Source organism: Scatophagus argus, chromosome 20 (assembly GCF_020382885.2).
Source record: "Scatophagus argus isolate fScaArg1 chromosome 20, fScaArg1.pri, whole genome shotgun sequence".
In the NCBI taxonomy this organism is placed as follows: domain Eukaryota; kingdom Metazoa; phylum Chordata; class Actinopteri; family Scatophagidae; genus Scatophagus; species Scatophagus argus.
Window position 1 is genome coordinate 19030630 of NC_058512.1, and position 22002 is coordinate 19052631.

A 22002-nucleotide genomic window follows, 5' to 3' on the forward strand; every position below is an offset into this window, starting at 1 on the left:
TAAAATTGGCGCTTTATAAGACAAATGTAACTCATTTATTTGGGAGAAACACCAATTGATTGATTTAGTTTTGACTCTTTACTCTCACACATTTTTATCTTAGAACAGATAATAAGACACAAAATGAAATTTAGCACGTAAGAACAAATTCTGCAGTGACAGTCAACATCTTGACAACCACTGCAGCCCTTAAGGTCCCTCGGCCTCCCACCTTGTGACACGACAATCAAAATGAAAGAAAACTAATTAAAATAAATAAATAAGCATGGAAACAAATGCAATGCAAGGGAAATAACACTTAGCAACAGCAATAGCAACATGAGTAGAACCGAAAACTATAATAATGTCACACATCACATCTTTCATACAATAACTGTTTGCCACGCATACATGGCAGCCAGACAAAATTACTCCCCAAATTTGTTAAGTGACTTAATGATAAATGACTGGCAGGCTTTGTAAAATGTACTGACTGCCTTGGGTTGAAACTAACCTTCCCTTCCAGATCCCTTATCCAAAGAGAATGGGTTGGTAACGGCTCATCTTTCCACTCAAAAAGAGGGAAGGTGTTCCAGGGGGTCCATGGGGAAAACAGGAACGATTTATTCACACCATAATTCACAAATAACATGTTTCATACAGTTTCTGTTACGCAGATCTAAAAATGGGGGTCAGTTTAGGAGTCCTTGATGCGAAAAATACCTTAATGCAATGGAAACCAGGCACTTAAACCATCTGGCTGGCATTATGGGAGAAATAGCAGTGTCTTGTGCATGTACCAAGAGCTGCTATATGGCCTAATGGATTCATAACACATTACTAACAAAACCTTCACTGAGGCTCGAGTGCCTGGGTTGAGGTCTGACCACGGACCTCATTCTCTGTCCCCTCATCCTATAAGTAACACCACAATCAGCTGAAGGCTCGTGCCAAGGAGGAAATATTGATATAAAAAGTAGTGCATCATGTTAAGTGACTTGTTAGTGACACGTGCAGATTATTGGCCACCCGTGTAATCACAGAAATGACGTTGCCTGCAGGTGTTTTTCTGTTGTTAAACAACAAATGCAAACATTATGAAATGATTAAACCCACACTTCAGCAGGAGCTTCTTTTATGGCACTCAGTCCCTCCTCTTGGCTATTTCAGATTTATCTTCAGTTGTGTGTGTGTGTGTGTGTGTGTGTGAGGGGGGGGGGGGGGGGGGGGGGGGTTAGTACATTTGGAGAGAAAGGGGTTAAGTCACGTGTGTAGTGCAGTTGAGCACTTGAAAACTCGTAAAAAGTGTCATTTCAAGAGGACAAAGAAATCCCGCGCCGGGCTACAAGTTCACCCTGCTGAGCCTCCTCCTCACTCCTCTTCCTCCCTCCTCTTCCTCTGTCTGCTGTGCCCTCGCTGTTCCTCTATCAGTCCGTGTCTGCACAAGAAGAGCATGCGGGCTGTCGGGTTTTGCGGCAGCATCTTTTCTTTGCACCTTATCCTCTGCGTTCATTCTCTGCCGGTACACGACCGGAGGACTGCCAGCAGGTACAAGCAGCAGGTGAGTCCGAGATGGGTAGAGAGAAGTGTGGTCACGATTAAATAAAAGGTTGGGATCTCACAATGCTAAGGCGATTAGGGACAAAGGTGATACAAAAGACCTGCACGTGGGAATGTATTTAATGTAATGTACAGCCTGGAAAGTCCTGGAAAGCAGCAGTATAGTTCATGACACACTTCCTCTAAAGCTCCTTAAACATTCAGAAGACGCATTGAACTTCTTTAACGCAGTCTTGATGAATGTATGTTATGAAGGATATGAAGTTTGCTCACTGGAAGCTTCAAGTGGTTGATTTACAGGTCAGATAACATGAAACAGCTGGAAATCATCATTAACCCTGGGAAACTCCGTGTTCCAAATGCATTTTCAGTTCATTAGTGGTAGTTATGCACAAGATGTTTATTTATTTATTAATGGGAAAGAATCAAATATTTAATTTTTTGCAGGACAGAAAAACAAAACAAATGCATGCGTCTTGCATATGAAGATATTGTACTTTATGCCCAAATGGGACCCATTTCAGTCAAACTTTTTTTTTTTTTTTTTTTTGCAGCTTGATGGATGTCAGGCCTGCTTTCCGGTGTAGTTATTAACAGCGTGAGAGGGAGTCAGATTAAGCATGCAGAGGCAAGTCATCTGGCAGCTGGAGGAGGTTAAAAACTTGGCGTGTTTGCTGAGTCAGGAGAAAAGGAGAAAACAGCAGATAGCTATAGAGAGAGAGAGACATCAGGCAAACAGATACTCAGCTGAGAAACCCCAGCAAGCCTTTTATTTGTGCATCTTACTGAGCGTCTGCAGAAGATAACCGGCCCTGCCAATGACGCTTGCAACAGTATCAAACATTTGTTTTCATTATATGATCCTTTAGTTGCCAAAAAAAAAAAAAAACGTGTTGACAGATTAATCTCCCAAGAATGCAGTCAAGCCATGACAGCGTGTTGTGTGTGGGCATTAAAACACTTCTTGACTGACAGGGAATGATTTTTGTTTGGTAGACATCAATTTGTTTATCGGCATATAGCAAACCACTTGTGGAAGATAAGCAGATTTACTCAAGTAATGCAGTTCTGCTTCATTTGGGTATTTCCCTCTAAACTCTACTGGAGTAATAGAAAATGGAAATGTTTTACATAAAATTCGATACGCTCTTAACCCAGGCAAGCTGACTGTACTTGAAGACTTGAAGGTAACCGACTGCCTTAGAGGACTGGTGTGTCGGGTTTCATTAATGTATAATCACCTAAGACTAAGAATCGTTGTGTTTTCTTTACCTTGGAATGAGCCTTTTATATCTATAGTCGGAGCAAGTCCTTTTCCATGCAGTTTTCCATGTTCTTCCACAATGTTTCTGCAGTGGTCCAGAACAGTTAAATCAAACAATGGCTCTGGAGAGGGGGTGTATTGTGGCTTTTTAGCGGACTCCATGGGGGATGGTAAGATGAAGGGTGTTCAGTTGGTTCACCACTAAATGTCATTAAAGCCTACCTTTTTCCAAGTGACCAATAACAGAGAAACAAATTTGTCTGAGTGAAACTGACGCCTCAGTTCAGCATTTCTAGTTACAAGGGATAGATTTTCATTTTTAATTTTGAGATCTTTAGCATTCATTTAAGTTGAATATTTAAACTGAGAAAACTGTTGAATAAAGTTAAAATGTTTTGATGCGCCTTGGCTACTTCAGGTGCTTCTTGTCTGGATTCATTTGTCCAGACACATTGTCTCAGGTGTGTTTTTCAGTGGTTTTGGACCACATCTTCTTGAAGGCAGAGGACTCCAACAGGAACTTCTTTGAAGAAATTCTTATCGTTATCCATATTCCTAATAGAGTGTGAGTAACTGGAAAGAAAGGCCATTAGGCTTTTTATACATGCTTAGGCCTTAGTATACATGCTCAGTCAACAGTATGGAATGTTGTTATGCATCTGCATGGTCTACAAAAGTTCAAATTTGTTGAACTTTGCGGGCACAGCCATCGATACTGATCACAAACTACTTTGTCTTCTTCAAGCCTTCTGAATTTCCAGAGCTGTAAATAACAAATTGGGTATACAAAAAAGACTAAACACTAGGAGAAATATCAGTATGGAGAGGTAGTTACCAGGTTTGTTACGAAAACGCCGTTTGACTGAAATTTATTCATCTACTGCTAGCAAGATTAGCATTATAGCCAAGGTGGCGCTGCACTACAGTGTCACTGGAAGTTTTGGAGTGGTAAATATTGCATGTATTTGCACTGTGTATTAATATTGTAACATGAATACCCTTTTAGAGACCAGTTGGTGAACATAGTGGAACATCTAGCAGTTCAAGAGCCAAATATTTCGGTCAGTTTCTGTATATATTAGACTTAAATTCTTCACATGGACAGGAACATAACTGCAGGATGTGTAAATATGCAACTGTTTTCACTACGTTAACTTAACAGGCCGTGGAAAATATTCACAAGTAATAAATCAGTGTTTTGTTTAACTTGTAGTTGTTGTCCCAAAATAGAAGAAAAAAAATTCTTTAGGGTTTAAGTAGGATTTTGAGTATAAGACTTAACTTGAAAGAAGAAATATTTTTAGATGAGTATTATGTATTATGATTTAGGATGTGAAAACTTCTTTGACCGTTGTCGGCAGTAGCTCTTACATGTGTGTTTCATGTGGAAATGTTATGACAGAGCTTCTTAACACTTAGTGAGAGATGTTTATAGTGGAAGCTTAGTTTCTCATTTCCATTCATACAAATCTTGTTTATCCTGCAAACATTTCCTTCACTTGGCATAGTCAGCCAGTTTGTATACCAAACAGCAAATGTCTGCTGATATCTGGGACTTTTAGCCGTTAAATATTTACCCGTGAGTGATTTCTTCCACATTCCACAATGCACACCATTTATCTCAGTTTTGCACTGCTTTTCTTTGCCAAAGGATATCTGTGAGAATCTTATCACATTTGGAGTGTGGTGGTTTCGGGAGTCAGATCAGATTCTGCTCTCATTTTGTTATTGCAAGTGGTAACGTTAGTCATTCTTGTCAGATCAGCATTACACACCCCCTATGTTATACTGCAGACAACCTGATGTCATGACTAAACAGGGAATTTCCAGACATCTGCTCACTGTGCGTGATGTAGCTTTGTGGAGGTCTGAAGAATGGATTTGTGTTTCGGTGTGTGTTTCGGTGTGCATGTACATACCCGCATGCTCACATTTTATTTGCAAGTTTGAGTGACACCAACAAAGACTCCTCAATGTAACAGATGCCACCTATAAGATAAAACAACAATGCTCCCCTTTGTAGACGGGCTCAGCGCTTAATTTGGGTTGAAGATCAGGCATGCCAATTTGGGCGAGATGCTGCAACCACAGAATCCTGTGGTGACATGTTAGCTCCATCTCCAGGATTGCCCCAGCATACACAAAGCTTTGTTTCAATGGCATGTGTGACTTTATTTTTAAAATGAAAACTTGCTTTTTGCCCACACACTTGCCTTAGTTCTGTCACTCACCTTAAATTGAGCTGCATGTCAGCTTAGCTAAGCCTCTGCTTTCAGTTTTCTTGGAGAGGTTAATACGTCTTCAACCCTGGGAGAGCTACCACTGGTTCCATTATTCTGTGTGTTGTGCAACTGTTGTTCAACCACCATGAGTTCGTTTTAGATTGCAGTGAAGATCCCAATCTGAGATGACGATGAAACAATTAGTCAGTTAATCTTTGCAGTCATCTTTCAAGCAAAAATGCCAAAAAACTTCTCAGAGTATATTTGCTGCTTTTCTTTGTCAGAAAAAAATAAGAAATTTGAATATGGGAAGTTATAATTTTTCCTTTTTTTCTGGAAGATGATTCCATAGAAAGGGAGATTGATAACTAAAAGGCTCTGGTTCCCGCTCTTCTTTTGGTGACTCTAGGAACCATAAGTAACTCTGCATCCTATTAGTATTAGTTGCATAATAAGGTACTATGAGCTCTTGATAGTAGCAGTATTAATAATAATAATATCACGAATGAGGAGCACATATAAGGTGAATAATATTGGTCCGAGCACAGAACCTGGGGGACTCCGCAACTAACTTATGTGTGTATGGAGGATTCATCATTAACATGAATGAGCTGAGTTCAATCTGATCAGTAAGACCGAAACCGGCTTAATGCATTTCCTTTAATGTCAATTAAGTGTTCCAAACTATCTAATAAAATATAATGGTCTGTGGTATCAAATGCAGCACTAAGGTCTAACAATATGAGTACAGAGATGAGACTTTTGTTTTATGCAAGTAGAAAGTCATTTGTGGCTGTAACCAGTGCTATCTCTGTGATGTGATGAGCTCCAAAACCAGACTGGAAATCCACAAATAAACTATTATTATTATGTAGAAAGTCGCATAGCTGATTACCGACTGCTTTCTCAATGATCTCGAGAGAAAGGGAGGGTTGGATATCGGTATATAGTTGCCCCAAACCTCTGGATCAAGAGTGTGCTTTTTAAGGAGTGGTTTGATGACAGCTACTTTAAAGGACTGTGGCACATAGCTTGTTATTAGAGACAGATTTATCATATCTAGAAAGGAAGAAGGGACAGAACTTCTTTGACCAGCTTAGTTGAGATGGGCTCTAAGAGACATGTTGTTGATTTAGATGAAGAGATCTTCATCTGATTTTCCCCCTCATTTCAAACTTCACATCCCAAGCTTAGATATGGATGGATGAATATATGTTTGGACTTTTATAAGACATTAGTCGCTGTGGGGATTTTACCAGTCCTTAAGCAGTAAACAACTCTTGTCTATTCTTGACAGTACAAAGAGCAGCTGGACTTGGCCCAGATGGCATACCAAAGAGTTCATTTCAAAGAGTTTGTTATTTTTTTAGGCTGACTCAGGGCCACTGAGGCTTTTGATTGTCAAGTATTTGAACAAATATTACACCATAATTCCTTTACATTACAGCTTTGCTCAAGCATGCAGTTTTTCTCATTGATTGTCTCATTTGCATTAATAAATAAGGCTTTATTTGCACTCTATACTGGGTGGAGGGGACTTACTTGTGTGGTTGAGGTTACATGACTTAAAGCTTAAAGTAACCTTTTGTCAGTAAAGTCAGTTTAATCCTATTTGTTTCACCGTTAGCTTCACAGGACAAAGCAGAAATATTTGAGAGGCTAGTGGTTATTCAGCCTTTTCTAGTCTACATTCATATCTCATAAGTTAATTCTGGGCTCTCTAAGCTCTTTAATACAGTAGCTCAAAGCATTGAAACAGTAGGCAGTCTGACATCACATGAAAACAGTACAAACATGTTGTAAAGAATTCCAACAGAAACGAAAGTCTTCAATTTTCAAACAGTTTATGAATTTGGTTGCCTAATTATTTGTTTCTGTTGACTTTGATGATTACAGACATTTATGTTAATAATGTGAGTTGTAATGCAAGGCAAGGATGTACCAGCCCCATGAAAGTTCTCAGCGAATAATTTCCACCCTCTTTCTAGATCTCAGCCAACAGTAGTGTTTATATTGGTCCAACTTGTTGTCTGCTCAGCCCACTCAGCAACTCTGAAGCTAAGCAGTACCAACAATTATAGGCTAACGGGACAGCTGACCTGGTTAGCTTCAAACAGTCAAATCAGCAAGTGTACAAGGCACCATATGACATACATAAGGTATGTTGTCAGATGCTGACATTCTGAACTGTCGGTCAGCCAAACAAGCAATTTAGAGATGTCATGTTGGGCTAGGAGTGTGCACATCCCTAGTTCTCCCTTGGTGAGTTTGCAGTCTCCTATAATCATTCTGTAGGTGTTACACTTTTTCCAGTCAGCATTTAAATTAAAAAATTCAGTTGTGGAAACAAACCAAATGCTGTTAACTTTGTTAGTGTTCTTTAGTTTTGTAATCATTTTAGAGTAAAGTAAGTAAGTAAAGTTCTAATACAGTACACATGTCTCAGATCACCACATGATCTTTGCTTAAATTACATTACAAACAATGTAAACCAGGATGAAGACAAGTGTCCACTTGAACAACTCCCCCACTCTTGTTTTCAACACATATCCTTTGGGCACTGCAGCCTCCCCTGTCCATTGTGACTTTTACTCACACCTGAACCCTCTTCAGTGCTTTCACCCTCAGCCTCCTTTGCTACATCTTTGCCCTCTGCCCCCACATTTGACCTTTTCTGTGCAAAGGGCAGACCTGCAAGCAGTAAAGCCTGCAGTAATGAATCAAATGGTGATACAGTGTTTTGTAAGACCATCTGTTGTTTAGCCAAATTCCTTCTAGTTATGATGCTGTATTATAACAATTACATTCAACTGAAATCATGATTGCGATCAAAACATCAAAGCTTTGTGCTCTTAGTTGAAAAGCTTGAAATAAATAAGAGAGATCTGGAGGTTGTCCAAAGCAGGCTGTAACCTGGAGAGGACGTGGTCTTTGGTAGAGTTGAATTCATACTAAATGGTATCATCTGTATAAAAGTGGACATTGCAATTTCCATTTGAAAAATCGTTACTAATTATTATTATGCTTTTCTTTGCAGGGATGGCCTCATAACAGCGATAATGTTGGTCTGAAAAGGAGGGGAAAACATGAACAGGACACGCTAAATAATAAGTATCATTTGAAGTCTGTACTAGCATCCAGAAATGACACCACGTTCTGGAAACGTCCTCGATGTGGTGTCCCAGACTATCCCACCTTAATGCAGGTCAGCCTGCCATACTACAACCTGAAGAAGAAGGGGGGCCTGAGTAGACAGCAGCGCAAGAAGCGCTTTGCACTGTTTGGAGGCCGCTGGGAGAAGACTGACCTCACTTACAAGTAAGAGGGAGAGGCACAAATAGGGATTTATACAGCTATTCAGCTGTTTGCCACTACATTTGTCACTGTCTTTGAATCCAGAATACACAGCACTAATTACATTACTAATTTACTTTACATTACTAATTACTAATTGTACATTTATGAAGTAATATAGGGTGTATATATAGAAATATAAGAGCAACTTCTGTTCAAAAGAGATTCTTACGTCACTTATGGCTTATGTTATTTATATTATTTGTAGCTTTGTTAAATGAAAATAAATATTGTTTTGAAGTAAAACTCCCAGCAAAACAGTCAACATGTTAATAGTAAACATGACCAAAACACAGAGAGTATATCTTCATAAACTGAATTATTAATATTGTATTTTATTGTATTTTAGTCAAATTTACACCTACAGTTGTAGTCAAAACCTGGGAGAAGACATTCAGAAGCAACTATTCATGGAATCTTGGTTATAATGTAATAATATTTTTTTCCTTCATTGCATTTCCATTTATGCAGGATTGGTGATAGATTTCCTTAGCTTCTTACTTTTATTCATTTTGGGGATGTTATTTAAAGCATTTTTTCCCTGGGACTATGGCTGAAGATACTGATACATAAAATCAATAGAGGTTATGTATTTAGAAAATGGTCTCTGCTAGAACTAGACCAATTAGTTAAAAAAGTACACTCTGATATATCAGCTGTTATTAGTCTATTTCAAGATGATTTTTCAATTGTTAAATGTCTCAGTATATAATTTAACAAAAGGAAATGTGATCAGTGTCATAATATTTGTCACAAGCCACAAGGCACCTAGTAAACTGTGGAATCATCCTGTAATCATAAGTTTAACTGCTTAATAATTATTATTGTTCTAATTATTGTAGAGACGCTGTTATTCATACTGCAATACTCTTTGTGTGGGTGCCTGTGTGCTTGTGTTAACAGTGTACACAAACTGTTGCTTCATTATAGAGTCTCTTGTGCTGTTAGTTGCTGTAGTTTTACCAGCTGAACATGTAGGCTATCAGAGAGCAGCACAAAGTAGGCAGTAAAAATTCAGGGTTTTTATACTTAATACTGCGGTTTTTATTTGCCTGTGCCAAGTAAGGAAGCACTGATCTCAAGATTAACTATATGAAACTGCGGTTACACTCAAAGCATAAGGTAGAATAAAGTATAGGCACAGCCACTCTCTGTGTCCCTGATGTATTCAGCTCATGGCTTATACAGCTTATACGACACAAGCCAAACACAAGCTTGTCAGAAGTACAAGGACCAATCACAGCTTCCTATTTTCCTTTGACAACCAACAATAGGACAGATGTAGAGTACTAGACCCTAAACACAAATTGTGCTGTGTATTGTGTGAGCAGAGCTTTTTGAGTTCATAAGCAAATTAATAAGCCTTAAACACCTCATCATCTGTACCAGTGTATTCTTTTCCATGTACTGGCGAGCAGCCGTAGCCTAAAGGTTAGTGTGGTTAGTCTGATTGAAAAAAGTGAAACAGCAGTGCTTGACCCTCCATCCTTGTCATCACCGAGGAACCCTTGAGCAAGGCCCTTTACTCCAGCGCAGTGGAGCTGCTCAGTGGCCGGCAGATAAGACTGCTTGTACTGGGCAGCTTCCAGGTGTGAATGTGTGGTAACTGTGTGTGTAACTGTGAGAGTATGATCAGGGTGGTCAGAACACTGCTCTCAGTGAAACTTTGCTGAATAAATAAAGGTTAAAGAAAATATATCCACAAGCATCAGTTTAAATTATGCAGGGGTTATTTTGACTGTGTAGACCTTAATCTTCCTTTCACAGCAGCACGTGCATGCAGTTTGCTGTCTGTGAGGAGTGAGGGGAGTCCTTTCACATTATCACTGATGCTTGCCAGATGTAAAGAGGTTCAGTTTACATTCTGTCTGTTGTGTCTGAGCATGTCCACACAGCTGAACAAAAAGAAAGAGCCCACTCTCAACCCAGGGTCTGTAGCCACAACTTACGCTGAGTGGAGTGACTGCCACTTACGTGGACATCACCTTGTTTTGAAGTCAAGCGCACCTTTTCTACAGCTGAAACACGCTAATGTTTGATGAACTTTCATAAGCTTATTTGAATTGAATGTCCAGCCATTTCATACCCCAAATTATCCAGCATGTATATACAGTATCTACTGCTTCTCTGGTTTTGCAGAGTCTTGGAGTATAAGGAAATAAATACCTTGTTGCTGTTCCTTGGCATTCTCAATCTATCAAGAAAATATATTATTTGCTAGTTTGATTGCTACAAAAACACATGAAGAAAACCCCCACATTTTTTTGTTTCATCCCTTAATCTCCCAGATATATTTAGTTTAAGGGTGATGGCGTAGGATTTTGGCCCAGTTTGGTGGTTTGTTTGTCTGCAGGATTAGGGAAAATCTACTGGCGTGATTTTCATGAAACTTGGCGTGTAACATGGGCTGAGAAGAACCAATTAAATATTTGAGAGTATCTGAATCATGGGGTGGATACTCAAATTATGATTCACTTTACCAGACTGAGCATAGGATTAATTTGTGGTTTGCCCCTTCCACCGTGGCTCGATGAGAGCTAGACAGTGAATGAAGAGATAGAGTGGAGTTAGCGGCAACAAAACAGTGAATCAGAGATATTTAAAAAGCTATTTTCCGATTGTTTCATGGCGGTTGCGTTCTAAAGCACAGATAAACATGCACACACCTCCACACAACCCTGCGGGCATTGCATTGCTTTACGTTTTGTGAATCCACGCAAAGCGACCTGCAGCTTCTTATACATCAACATGTTGCTGAATTATACCTTGCTACTATTTGTTAATGGATTAATAAAATTAATATATATTTTATCACAAAAAAAGTTTCCAGCATGCACTAAAGACCCACACTTACTGTAATTTATATTATTGTAATTAACAATTACAATACCTGCCCCAAGTAAATAGTTTTTTGGAGGGAGTCTGTTTTGCTGCATTTCATTAGTAGTTCCGCTTCCCCTCAGTCACTTATCCTTAGCCCTACATAACAGCATACATTGCGTGTAGGCCACATGGAGAGCAGTTCCATAAACACTTCATTTTTTCAGACAAATTGAACACTTGTGGTGGCGACGGCATTCCTCTGAGAGGGGAAGTCAATGAGGGCAAGCTGAATGACAAATGAAAAGCAGCCCTGGAATGTTAAGGAAATTGAAGTGGTATATTCCAGCAAAATCTAGATAATATACTTAGATCAAAACACTAGAAATGTTGATGGTCTGTAAAACAAGTTGCATAGTGTGATTAGATTTTCACTGTAGCAGAACTTTTACAGTTTGGTTCATATGGACAGCTGTAGTGAGCAACAGAACATTCATCCCTCTACTAAAAAAAGAAATAATGTTATTTCAAACTATAATATCTATGCTACAACTTAGAGTTGGGAGTAGCACACGTAGCTTTTCTACGTTCTCGTTCTGTTTTAAATACTTGAAAGACGTTCTCCTTGCACACCTACTGTTGTGTCTTAACGTGCCGTAAGTTTATGCTTTCAACCACATGCTTTTTCTTCAGGTTCCTTTCTTTCTTGGTGATTAGTCTCATGTGTTAGAAGTTTGTGGAGCAGCTATGTGTCGTCTGTGTAAGAGGTGCAAAGTTTAACAGTACTGATCCACGCGCAGGACTGGGATTTACTCGGTGAACGCTACATGATTAGCTGCATCCATGGTAACAATGTGACAGCAAGTTTGACTACATGCAGGGTTTATTTTTGGCAATACCTCATGTGAATATTTTTGTGTATATGTGTATGTTTTTGTTTTTTTCACTGAAAATATTGTATGACATGATATTGGAAAGTTAACAGTGCATTATGGGAATTCTTAGAAAAGATCTGAATCCTCTGCAGGTATTTAACTTGGTTATAGGATACACTGTTTTTTCATGAATGCTCTCTTTGTGTATGTACATGTGTCCAATAGGATTGTGCGTTTCCCCTGGCAGATGAGTGAGGACAAAGTGCGAGCAGTCCTCCAGGAGGCATTAGGAGTGTGGAGTGCAGTGACTCCTCTGAGGTTCAGAGAGGTCACCGCTGAGAAAGCTGACATCATTATTGACTTCAACAGGTAAGAAAGGATCACCAGTGAGAAGCACAGCACACAGTTTAATATCTCCAGGAGCTATGAACAGTTAAAATCAACAAGTTCTATACTAATGTTGTATAAATAAGACTGCTGTTGGTTTGTTGCTTAAAAGATGGATTATGTGTTATTTTTACAGGTACAATGCGCATTAATCGGTGTCTTTAAGTAAAAAGGCTAGATGTTAGATTAACCATTATCATGTGTGTTTGGTAATAATTTCAAAGAAAAAAAAGGCTAAAACTGCTCGATTCTGAATTAAAGATTTTGTTTCAGATTACATAGAGCTCACCGTGGCCAATAACGTTTTGTACAGCTATCTAGCTATCAGCTAGAAGCTGTGTGTTCACCTTTGTCTATGTACTGCAGTCATCTGAACGCCAGAAAAGCTTCAACTTTAGCTTTTATTCTTAAGTTTGTAAATTTAAATGTGATTTAAAGGATATATCCTGATCAAAGATAACCTGATTTTTTATGGTAGTGCAGGAGGCCAAGAGTTGTTTCCAGAGTTGCTATATCATTAGATAATTCCTTTCTAAGATGCTTAGGACCCAGCACAATAGCTTCAGTTTTGTCTGAGTTTAGAAGCAGAAAGTTGCAACTCATGCCTGAAGTTTAGTTTCATTGATAAGCACAACTGCATGTCATCTGCATAACAATGAAAAATTAAATTATTAGGATTTTTTTTTTCCTGATAATATTAGCCATAGGAAGCCCATCCAAGGTGAATAATATTAGTCCAAGCACAGAACCTTGTGGAATTCTGTGACAAATTTTGGTGTATACAAATTGAGATTGAAATTACTTAATGTAGTACCTTTAATGCCAAAGTGGTAAGTGCCAAGTGTTTCAGTCTGTTTTAATAACACGCGACAGTCAAAGGTGTCAAATTCAGCACTAAAGGCATAACAATACGAGTATGGTGACAAGTCCCTCTTCTTATGGAATTAGGAGGTTATTTGTAACCTTGATGCACTCTAAAACTTGTCTGGAACTCTTCACATGAACCATTGCTGTTTAGAAAGTCACATAGCTGATTGGTGACTGTTTTCACAAGGATATTAGAAATAGAAAAGAAACCCAGGCTTTGGTCAGGTTCCTCTATTAATGTTCTGGAACAGGCTGCTTTGGCATTGTGCAGGGCTCTCCTACATGATTTAGGTATCTTGCTAGCCCAAACCAGAATCCAGTGTGGTGGGAAACTTTTTTCTTTCATGTTTTTGTGATGTATCCTTTAATTTGGGGATTTGAGTGTTACACAGTGGAACTAATCTCTTTTGCTTTGTAGTCTTATTTTTTTAGGGGGGCAACAGAGTCAAGATCAACAAGAAGGAACAAAAGTTCTCTGTTGAGAGAAATAGCATTTCAGTATATTTTCTTTGAAGGTGCTGTTATTTCAATTTATTATATTACTAAAATGATTCAATATACAATATTCTCCAGTAGGCTGTAGTTTCATAAACTCATGTCGTTCCTGAAATATAATACAAAACTATGCATATTCTCTATACAACAAGTTCTCATTGACAGAACAATATACCCACACACAGGAAACGACTGTTCCGTCCCTGCAATCTTCTGTAGATATTCAGATATCCCGCATTCATTGTGTCTAGGAGGAACATCTGATCTGTCTTCTCATGAGGAAAACAGTTTCTGTAACTCTGTATCTGACTGGATCTATGTGCACAGAGAAAAACTCGGAAACATTTACCTGTTTAGACAGATGGCATGAAATTGGCAAGAATAATCACGGACAGCAAAAATGGGAATCAGCTGTGGTTGGTCTTTTTTTTTTTTTTTTCAAATGCAGCAGAATGTAGTTTGTAGAATGTGTTTTTTAACTATTATGTGAATGTGAAAAATTGAATCTATAGACAGTCTAAGTGAGATAAAATGTTAAAGACATGATTATTGCATACATATTGTATCAAAAAAAGAATATCCCAAGTCCTACTTGGCTGTTGTTTTGACTGTGAGGAATTTTGAAACTCAGTATTGAGGAATATGTGTGACCAATTAAAAAAAAACAACTTTAAATATAGACCCTAAGTTGGCACCAGTCTGTGTTTTCCAGATGATCTCTGTAATCAGACCCAGACATAAATGTCTTAGATCCTTTTGTCAGAATGACCCAGGAAAAACTAAACCAGATGTATCCCAGCCAAGCTCAAGTGCAGATTACAAACATAAATGAAGGCAACACAGGCAGGGTTTTTAAAAGTGTGCCTCCAGCTACATTTTTGTCAGCTTAGAGCATTTGGTTTACAACATGTCCATGTCATAACAACTCTCTTGTCTCACTGCATTACATTACAGTTTCATAACTACTCTGCTAAGCTCTTTTTTAGCTTGACTCTCGACTTACTTTCATCGTTCATTTTGTAATGTAACTGGTTTTTGAGACTGAATCTCATATGATTTGACCAAAAAAAAATCAAGATGGGGTGTCCACTTCACTGTGAAATATAATATCCCAAAATATCTCGAAATACTATATTCATGAAAAACCTTGACCTTCTAGTGGCAATAAAGGAAATAACTGGGGATCACCTAAATCAGTAGGATTCGTTCTCTGGGGTTCATGAAGGTGTTAGCATAGCTAAAAATTAAGGAGAAATTAAATCAGTTGTTGACTACCTCATGTTGAGGTAATCAAAATGAACAAATTATATAATGGCAGATTTGCACTATGACAGGGGTGTTAGCAGTTGATATGGCCAACAACCTGTAGACTATAACCAAACTTGAAATAGCTCATGAAATTTCCCCATATGCAGCATTTAAGCAAAATATTGCATTAAAGGCAGTTCAGACAAATACAAAGATGAAGTAAGAAGACATTAAATATCGCAGTCTCTATGATTTGCCTGAAAAGTAGATAACACTTTAAAAAACATGTTATTAAAAAGCTACCATAAAGGCATGCATAGTAAATAGAGGATTTGAATATATTTAAATTCCAGTAAAAGAACTCATTAAAAACGGAGAAATCCTCATTCATGCCTCTGAGAAATAAAACTTCTGAGGATAGAAAATGTGATGCTTCATATCATCCATTTCCTATTCATGCAACAACCAGCATGTTAGCTCTTGTTCATGTAATTTTCAACAAGTATCAAAGATAAGTTTTGCTCTCCTGACTGGAATAATGCCAGCTTAAGAATTCATCATTCACACTTAAAAGAAAGGAAGAAAGTACAGCTGTAACATAGCTCTAGGATGAGAGTAATGTGAACATTATGCAGCTTATCTGATACAATTTTTTATTTATATATTTATAAAGTTATATATAAATACTTAAATATTTATATTGTTTAATTCTCCCACCTGGATTCCCAACATGCTAAGCATACAGAAATAACTTCAAAAGTATGATACTACATTATAGATTGTTGGCATACAATAATGGAAGTGCTTGTGTAGGTACTGGCATGGTGACAACTTACCGTTTGATGGTCCTGGAGGAATCCTTGCCCATGCCTTTTTTCCAAGGACACACAGGGAGGGAGAAGTCCACTTTGACTATGATGAGAATTGGACAGTGGGCAACAATGTGGGTGAGTACATTTGAAATACAGTGGAGGAGTCTTAAATGGTTAAATGGAGTTTTAAATGGCAACACAAAACTGCACCTCATTTGTAACACATTCAAGATCTAATGTTAGTGTTACTTTCCCCTTTATCCTTTGCTGTCCTGTTTAGGCACAGATCTCCTACAAGTGGCAGCTCATGAGTTTGGTCATGTCCTGGGCCTGCAGCATTCTCTGGAGCCTGATGCTGTGATGTGTCCCTTCTACAGTGATTCCTACCCTCTACAGTTGAGCGAGGATGACAAGAGGGGCATCCAGTACCTGTATGGGCCCCCTTTGCATGCACCCCCTGAAATGACCAATGAGATAGATGTTGCAATGGTGAGACAATAGTACTGTAAAAAATATATAATGCAAAATTCAATATTTCTCATGTCATACTGTATATTTTGGGAACTTTGCATCATTAGTCCACAGACAAAAATGTCCCCACTATGTATGTTGTTGTACCTCAGCCGGACGCCTGCAGAACAAACTTTGATGCTGTATCTATGATCAGGGGAGAGCTGTTCTTCTTTAAGTCCCGATATGTTTGGCGTATCCGCGATTGGCAGCTACAGCCTGGCTATCCAGCTTTGGCATCGCGCCACTGGACAGGCATTCCTGATCACATTGATGCTGCATATGAAGACAAATCTGGTAACATCTGGTTCTTCCGAGGTGGGTCATAATTCGCTTTTATTCCATCCATATTCTGCGAAGACATTATTCCGGTTCAGAGCCGATCCCAGCTGCCAGCTGTGGCAGTTTTTAGAGCCACATGTATTAAAAATGAAAATGCATAAAGTTATGAAAAATAAAATTTGTCAGTGCTGAGTTTTTCATTTGGTTTCATCTTGGCTATATTTAAACATTCGTTCAAAGCACCCAAACATTTACGTGTTGCATAGCAGTGAACCAAGGCTGATGCATGCTCCTTGTCTCATCAACAACTCTCTCCCTCTCTGTGACTGTTTTATCTGTCTGGGAACCGGAATTGTTGCACTTGTTGTGACTGACTCGCATGCCAGTCAGCTTGTTTTACTAATGTTAGCACATGTTGTTAACAGGGCACGTCCTGCCTGCATGCTGAACAGGCACAAATCAGGCACAAATACGCAAACGATTACAGCCCTATAAGTTGCCACTCCAATTGGTCCAAAAAAGTAATTGTTAATTAAAATAATATTATCATAAAGTATTACCGTGGAGCTAGGCCAGTTGTAAATGTTTTGTCCTCAATTAGAGCATGGGGAAAAAAATATTGACAGTAGTCCCTGACATGAGGATAAAATTTTGGGTTTTATTTTTGTCTTTTTTATCATGACAGGTGACAGTTACTGGGTGTTTGATGCTGAGAGAAAGATTACAGGACCGGATTCAGTTCGGCAGCTGGGTCTTCCTGTAACAGATATCCAAGCAGCTTTGAAGTGGGAAGAGGACCGCGTTGAGAAAGTCTACCTATTCAAGTCTGCTTCTTACTGGCCCTTCAATGCTCAGAAGAATCGAGTTGATGATGTACACCCTCGTAGCATGCATGAATGGGAAGGAGTGCCCAGCCATATTGATGCAGCCTTTCGGGACAGATATGGTGAGGATTGTGATCTAGAGGTCTTCATGGGTCCAAAATTTCTTGCCCCAGCCCAAAAATATGTAGAAATGTACTATCTGAACCTGAACCTTCTATTATTTGAAAGCAGGAACCTGGAACCATACAGAAGTGAGAAATACCACACCAGAACCAGGCCAAGAAACAGATCCGATCTGCAAAGATTTTTCAGTTGATTGTTATTAAGAAGTTAACGTTGTTGGCTGGGCTGTACTTAGCCCAGGGTTAAAAGCATTCTTACATCTTAAGCTAAGGAACTCGTCACCTATGCATTCTTAGTCCAGGGCTTAGCGTTGGAGAAAGTTGGCTATCCCCAACTTTGGCGTAGACATTATTGGTGCTGTTATAGGGCTAAAAGGCATCAGTGTGGAACTGGGATTCAACAACCAACAGCAGTCACATACCAGTCTTGAATGTAAAGATTAATTGTGTGTTCCAACAGGCATTTAACCCAGGAATAGTAGAAGTGCAGTATGAATTGTAACTTTATTAACTTAGTTTTACCTTGGGTTCACAATGTGTGTTAAAAGGTTTAAGTTATCCCAAGTTCAGCTTTTAGCCCAGGGCTAAGGATAGAATATGCAGTGTGAAAAGCCCTTTTGTTTCTTACTTAATATTTAATTAACATTAGGAGTCTTCTGCACATAATCCTCCTCACCAAGAAAGTTGGTAAAACACATCCAGATTTCCTATCACTGCTCTCTTGCTGATTGTGACACCATGATGTCGAATCCACTAGTTCAACTAGTAACAGTCCAATTGCTGTCATGGTGATGGATGATAAACCCAACCTGTATAGAATCAACTTTACAGTTTTGTTACATCTAACATAATATAGATAGCAATAGGGCAGTCTTGGATCAGCGGTTAGGGTGTCGGACCACCACTGCTCCCCGGGCGCTGCACGCGGTCGCCCACTGCCCCGGGTTTGCTGTGTGTGTGTGCACGTCACTTGGGTGGGTTAAATGCAGAGAACAAATTTCATTGGAGTGAGTTCCCTCCAATGACAAAATATGTCACTTTCATCTTTCATTCTTTAATTAGTTGTCACCTGTGCTCTCCAAGACAAGTCTGATCTCTGCTCTCAGGGTTTCCAAGGGCACAGATCCAAGTGATCAGTGCTGTCTGATCATGGCCAGATCCTCTCAGGTCCCATGGGGGTATTACACATAGTGTTAAACAGATCCTGGACCCACCGTATAGAACGGGACATAATCTGGACTGGACCGATTGTATAAAACATGGATCCGATCCTCTATGGGTCCCATGTTGGGTCCTAGGATGGACCTGTGAAGACCTCTACTGCAATCAGGACAAAGCTACATATTGTCTTTTATCATAGTTTTCTTTGGCTCTTGCTTTGTAGCTGTGAAAAGTCCTGCTGACTGTTGTCTTCTCTCACCCTCTCACAGGCTATGCCAATTTCTTGATTGGGCCACACTACTGGAAGTTTGACCCTGTGGAAATGAAGGTGTTAGAAGGCTACCCCCGTAGCATTGGCATGGATTTCTTTGGCTGCGCTGCCTTTCTGTCACCATAACTTCATACATAACCATCTGTTAACCTTGGGGAGAGTATTTTGTTCATTATTCAGCTTCATTCACCACATTGCGGCTATTTTGGCAATATACTTAAAGCTGATGTATTCCGTTAATATGTCAACAAACTCTTGCCAAAGTCATTGCCTGATACAACCAAATTATTTTTAAAAAAACAATAGATTTGCTTTTGAGTATACATATAAATGGTTTCTAGATTATATGCTGTGAGTCTTAGAATATCTGTTTACTTGCCAGAAATTATTTTAGATGAGAATGCACAACTGGGAGAAGATGGCTGATTAAAATTGTGAAATTTAGTCCTGACAAAGCACCACCCCCAGGGTTTGGTCCTAAAACTCAGCCAAGTTGTTTGAATTTGTCCATGTTTAAAGAGCAACTCCACACTAGCTTTTGGACAAACAGAACTGCTGCACTGACCTCTGTGGATTGAAAGGTTTAAGACTCTAGTGACGCCCTGTAGAACAATGTGAAGTACTGTATTGCAATGGTTGTGTTTTGGAAAGACCCACCAGAAATTGGCAGTAAAAGACAGGATTACCAGCCTGGGTGCAAGTACTTTTTAATATCTGGAGTTAGGAAAAACAAACAAACAAATTAAACAACAACTTTCTTAATAGCAAAGCTAGGTCAACATATTTGAGATTTTGGGGGGGCTACATGCAAATGTGATTATATGACCACACCCAAACTAGATCAAAAAGGCTGGCTTCTCCTATGCATTTCGGGCTGAATACTGAGGATTGACATTGTGATATATTTCAGAAATATCTATTTAGTTTCTATTTCTAATCTATTAAAAAAAAATCTGTTCCTCTTTCTTGGAAAAAATGCCTACACCAGCCTAGGACTGGTGGCTAGTGTTGATGTTTGTTTGTGTATCTGAACACACGGGGCAAACCCCAAAGACTGCACCCGGCACAGAGGTTATGTCCTCAGTCAAGGTGTGTGGCTCACACATCTCCAAGTGGACAAAACCAACTGTCTGTATACTTTCTAGTGGTTAGCAAGCACACACAACATAAAAATAAGGTGACTAGTATTAGTATAGTATAGACATATTGCTTCTCTTTTGGTGACTGGTCTGACCACTGAATGCACAGAGACCATCTGATATCAACCCTGATGCCAACTCCTGTTAAGACAGCGAAACAGGTTGACCTTCAAAATGTCAAAATTTTAGAGTACTGTTCAGCAGTGTTGGGCAGTAATACCTTACAAAAGTTTCCTTTTGAAATGTAATAGGTTTCAAATCACTAGTAATGTAACTTTTCTAATGTAATTTAACTTCTTACATTTGATTACTTATCATTACTCATAAATTAAATTGTTACAAACTAGTCCTTGTAAGCAATGCTACCCTTGAAGCTTTTGCAGATTTGTCCCAGCTGCTATGGTGATCTACACTGTCTGGGAAGATGAAAAAAAGAAGGTAATCTTGCATAGCAAAAAGATGCGTAGTAACAAAATGAATGATGTATTGTAATCGACAGCATTTTTATTAATAACTGTAATTTAATTACATTTTTTGTTCTCAGTAAACGGATTACATTTATTTTGTAATTTAATTACCTAACACTGTTACATGTAGTTTCTTGACAAACATGCCTTCACTAAACCTCCTAACTGCTATCTCAGAAGTGTCACGGAGAGTAAAATTAGAGTAATATACAATTATTTTTCACTGGATATCTGCATGGTATAATAGTTGTGCCTGTTGGCATTTCTGCAACCTACGCTTCAACCTATGGATACACTTAACATCAGTCTCTGTGTAGGTTTTTGTATTTTTTACAGAAGCAATATTCCAGTTGCCTCAGTGCTACCTTGGCACTCACTTCAGCCTGCTTCTTCACTTTTCTTTGATTTTTAGTCACTAGGTTCTCATTCTTGCATGCGCCGGCTCCCACCGCAACAAAGAACCATTTAGCTCTACAGACAGTCTGCACACAAAAAGGGACTGAATTTTGGGAGGCAACAAGAAATTCAGACCAGTCAGGAAATAACTCATTGTTACTGATCCAGGGCAGCATTGTAATATTGTAATTATTCACGGAAACCTTCCAGTTATCTTGGCACCGACTGTGGAAAAGAGTTCTGTTGCTTTTGATTTTTTTGTGCTGTTGGTGACAGGTTTATGTCATAAATGTGACAGAAGAATGACAAGTCAGTATTGAAAATCAACTTTGGTTCAATGTGGTTATACTGATTTCTCTAAATTCATCGCAGCACGTTCAGAATAAATGAAGCAGTGTGTTGCATCTTTGTATATGTAAGGTGCTATTTAATGTTCAGTAGGCAAGGTAAACCAGTACCTCATATATTACACAAATTTAAAAAAAATCTGTTCTTTTCACTATTCAGTGTTCTTTTGTTGGTGCATTTTTATGGAGCCATACAGTAATCTTCATTATCTGTTGAAAAGCTTTGTTTCCTGTCTCTGAATGCCATTATGCTGTCATCCAAAAACACTGAGAGTATCATTCACAGAAATTTGGAGAAATCGGAGAAATAGGACAGAGTTTCATTGTTGTTTGACTTACTGTATATTTTTATGGACATTTGTTCATTTGTATTCAAGGTGTTACTGTTTCTAATCAGTGCAGGACACTGATTATTGCATCAAGACTTGTAAAAATACACTGTGGTTTGTCTACAAACAATAGCAGTCCAACAGAGATTGGACACTGCCAGGTGTTATTTTAAACAGTGTAAGCATATCCTAACAACAATGTTTTATCTATTTTGATGTACTATCAACATATGCTGATCTGTTTGCCTTTATATTAACTTGTTTCAATCAG

General features: G+C 38.7%; 1 protein-coding gene across 1 annotated transcript; it reads left to right on the forward strand.

Moving 5' to 3' along the window:
• Positions 1-1290: 1290 nt before the first annotated feature.
• On the forward strand, positions 1291-19904 carry LOC124051894 (stromelysin-3-like). Its single transcript, XM_046375675.1, has 8 exons — positions 1291-1540; positions 8063-8343; positions 12300-12443; positions 15885-16018; positions 16164-16372; positions 16507-16711; positions 17361-17621; positions 19052-19904. The coding sequence occupies exons 1-8, from the start codon at positions 1433-1435 to the stop codon at positions 19177-19179; spliced, it is 1470 nt and encodes a 489-aa protein (XP_046231631.1). The 5' UTR covers positions 1291-1432; the 3' UTR covers positions 19180-19904.
• The last annotated feature ends 2098 nt before the right edge of the window (positions 19905-22002 follow it).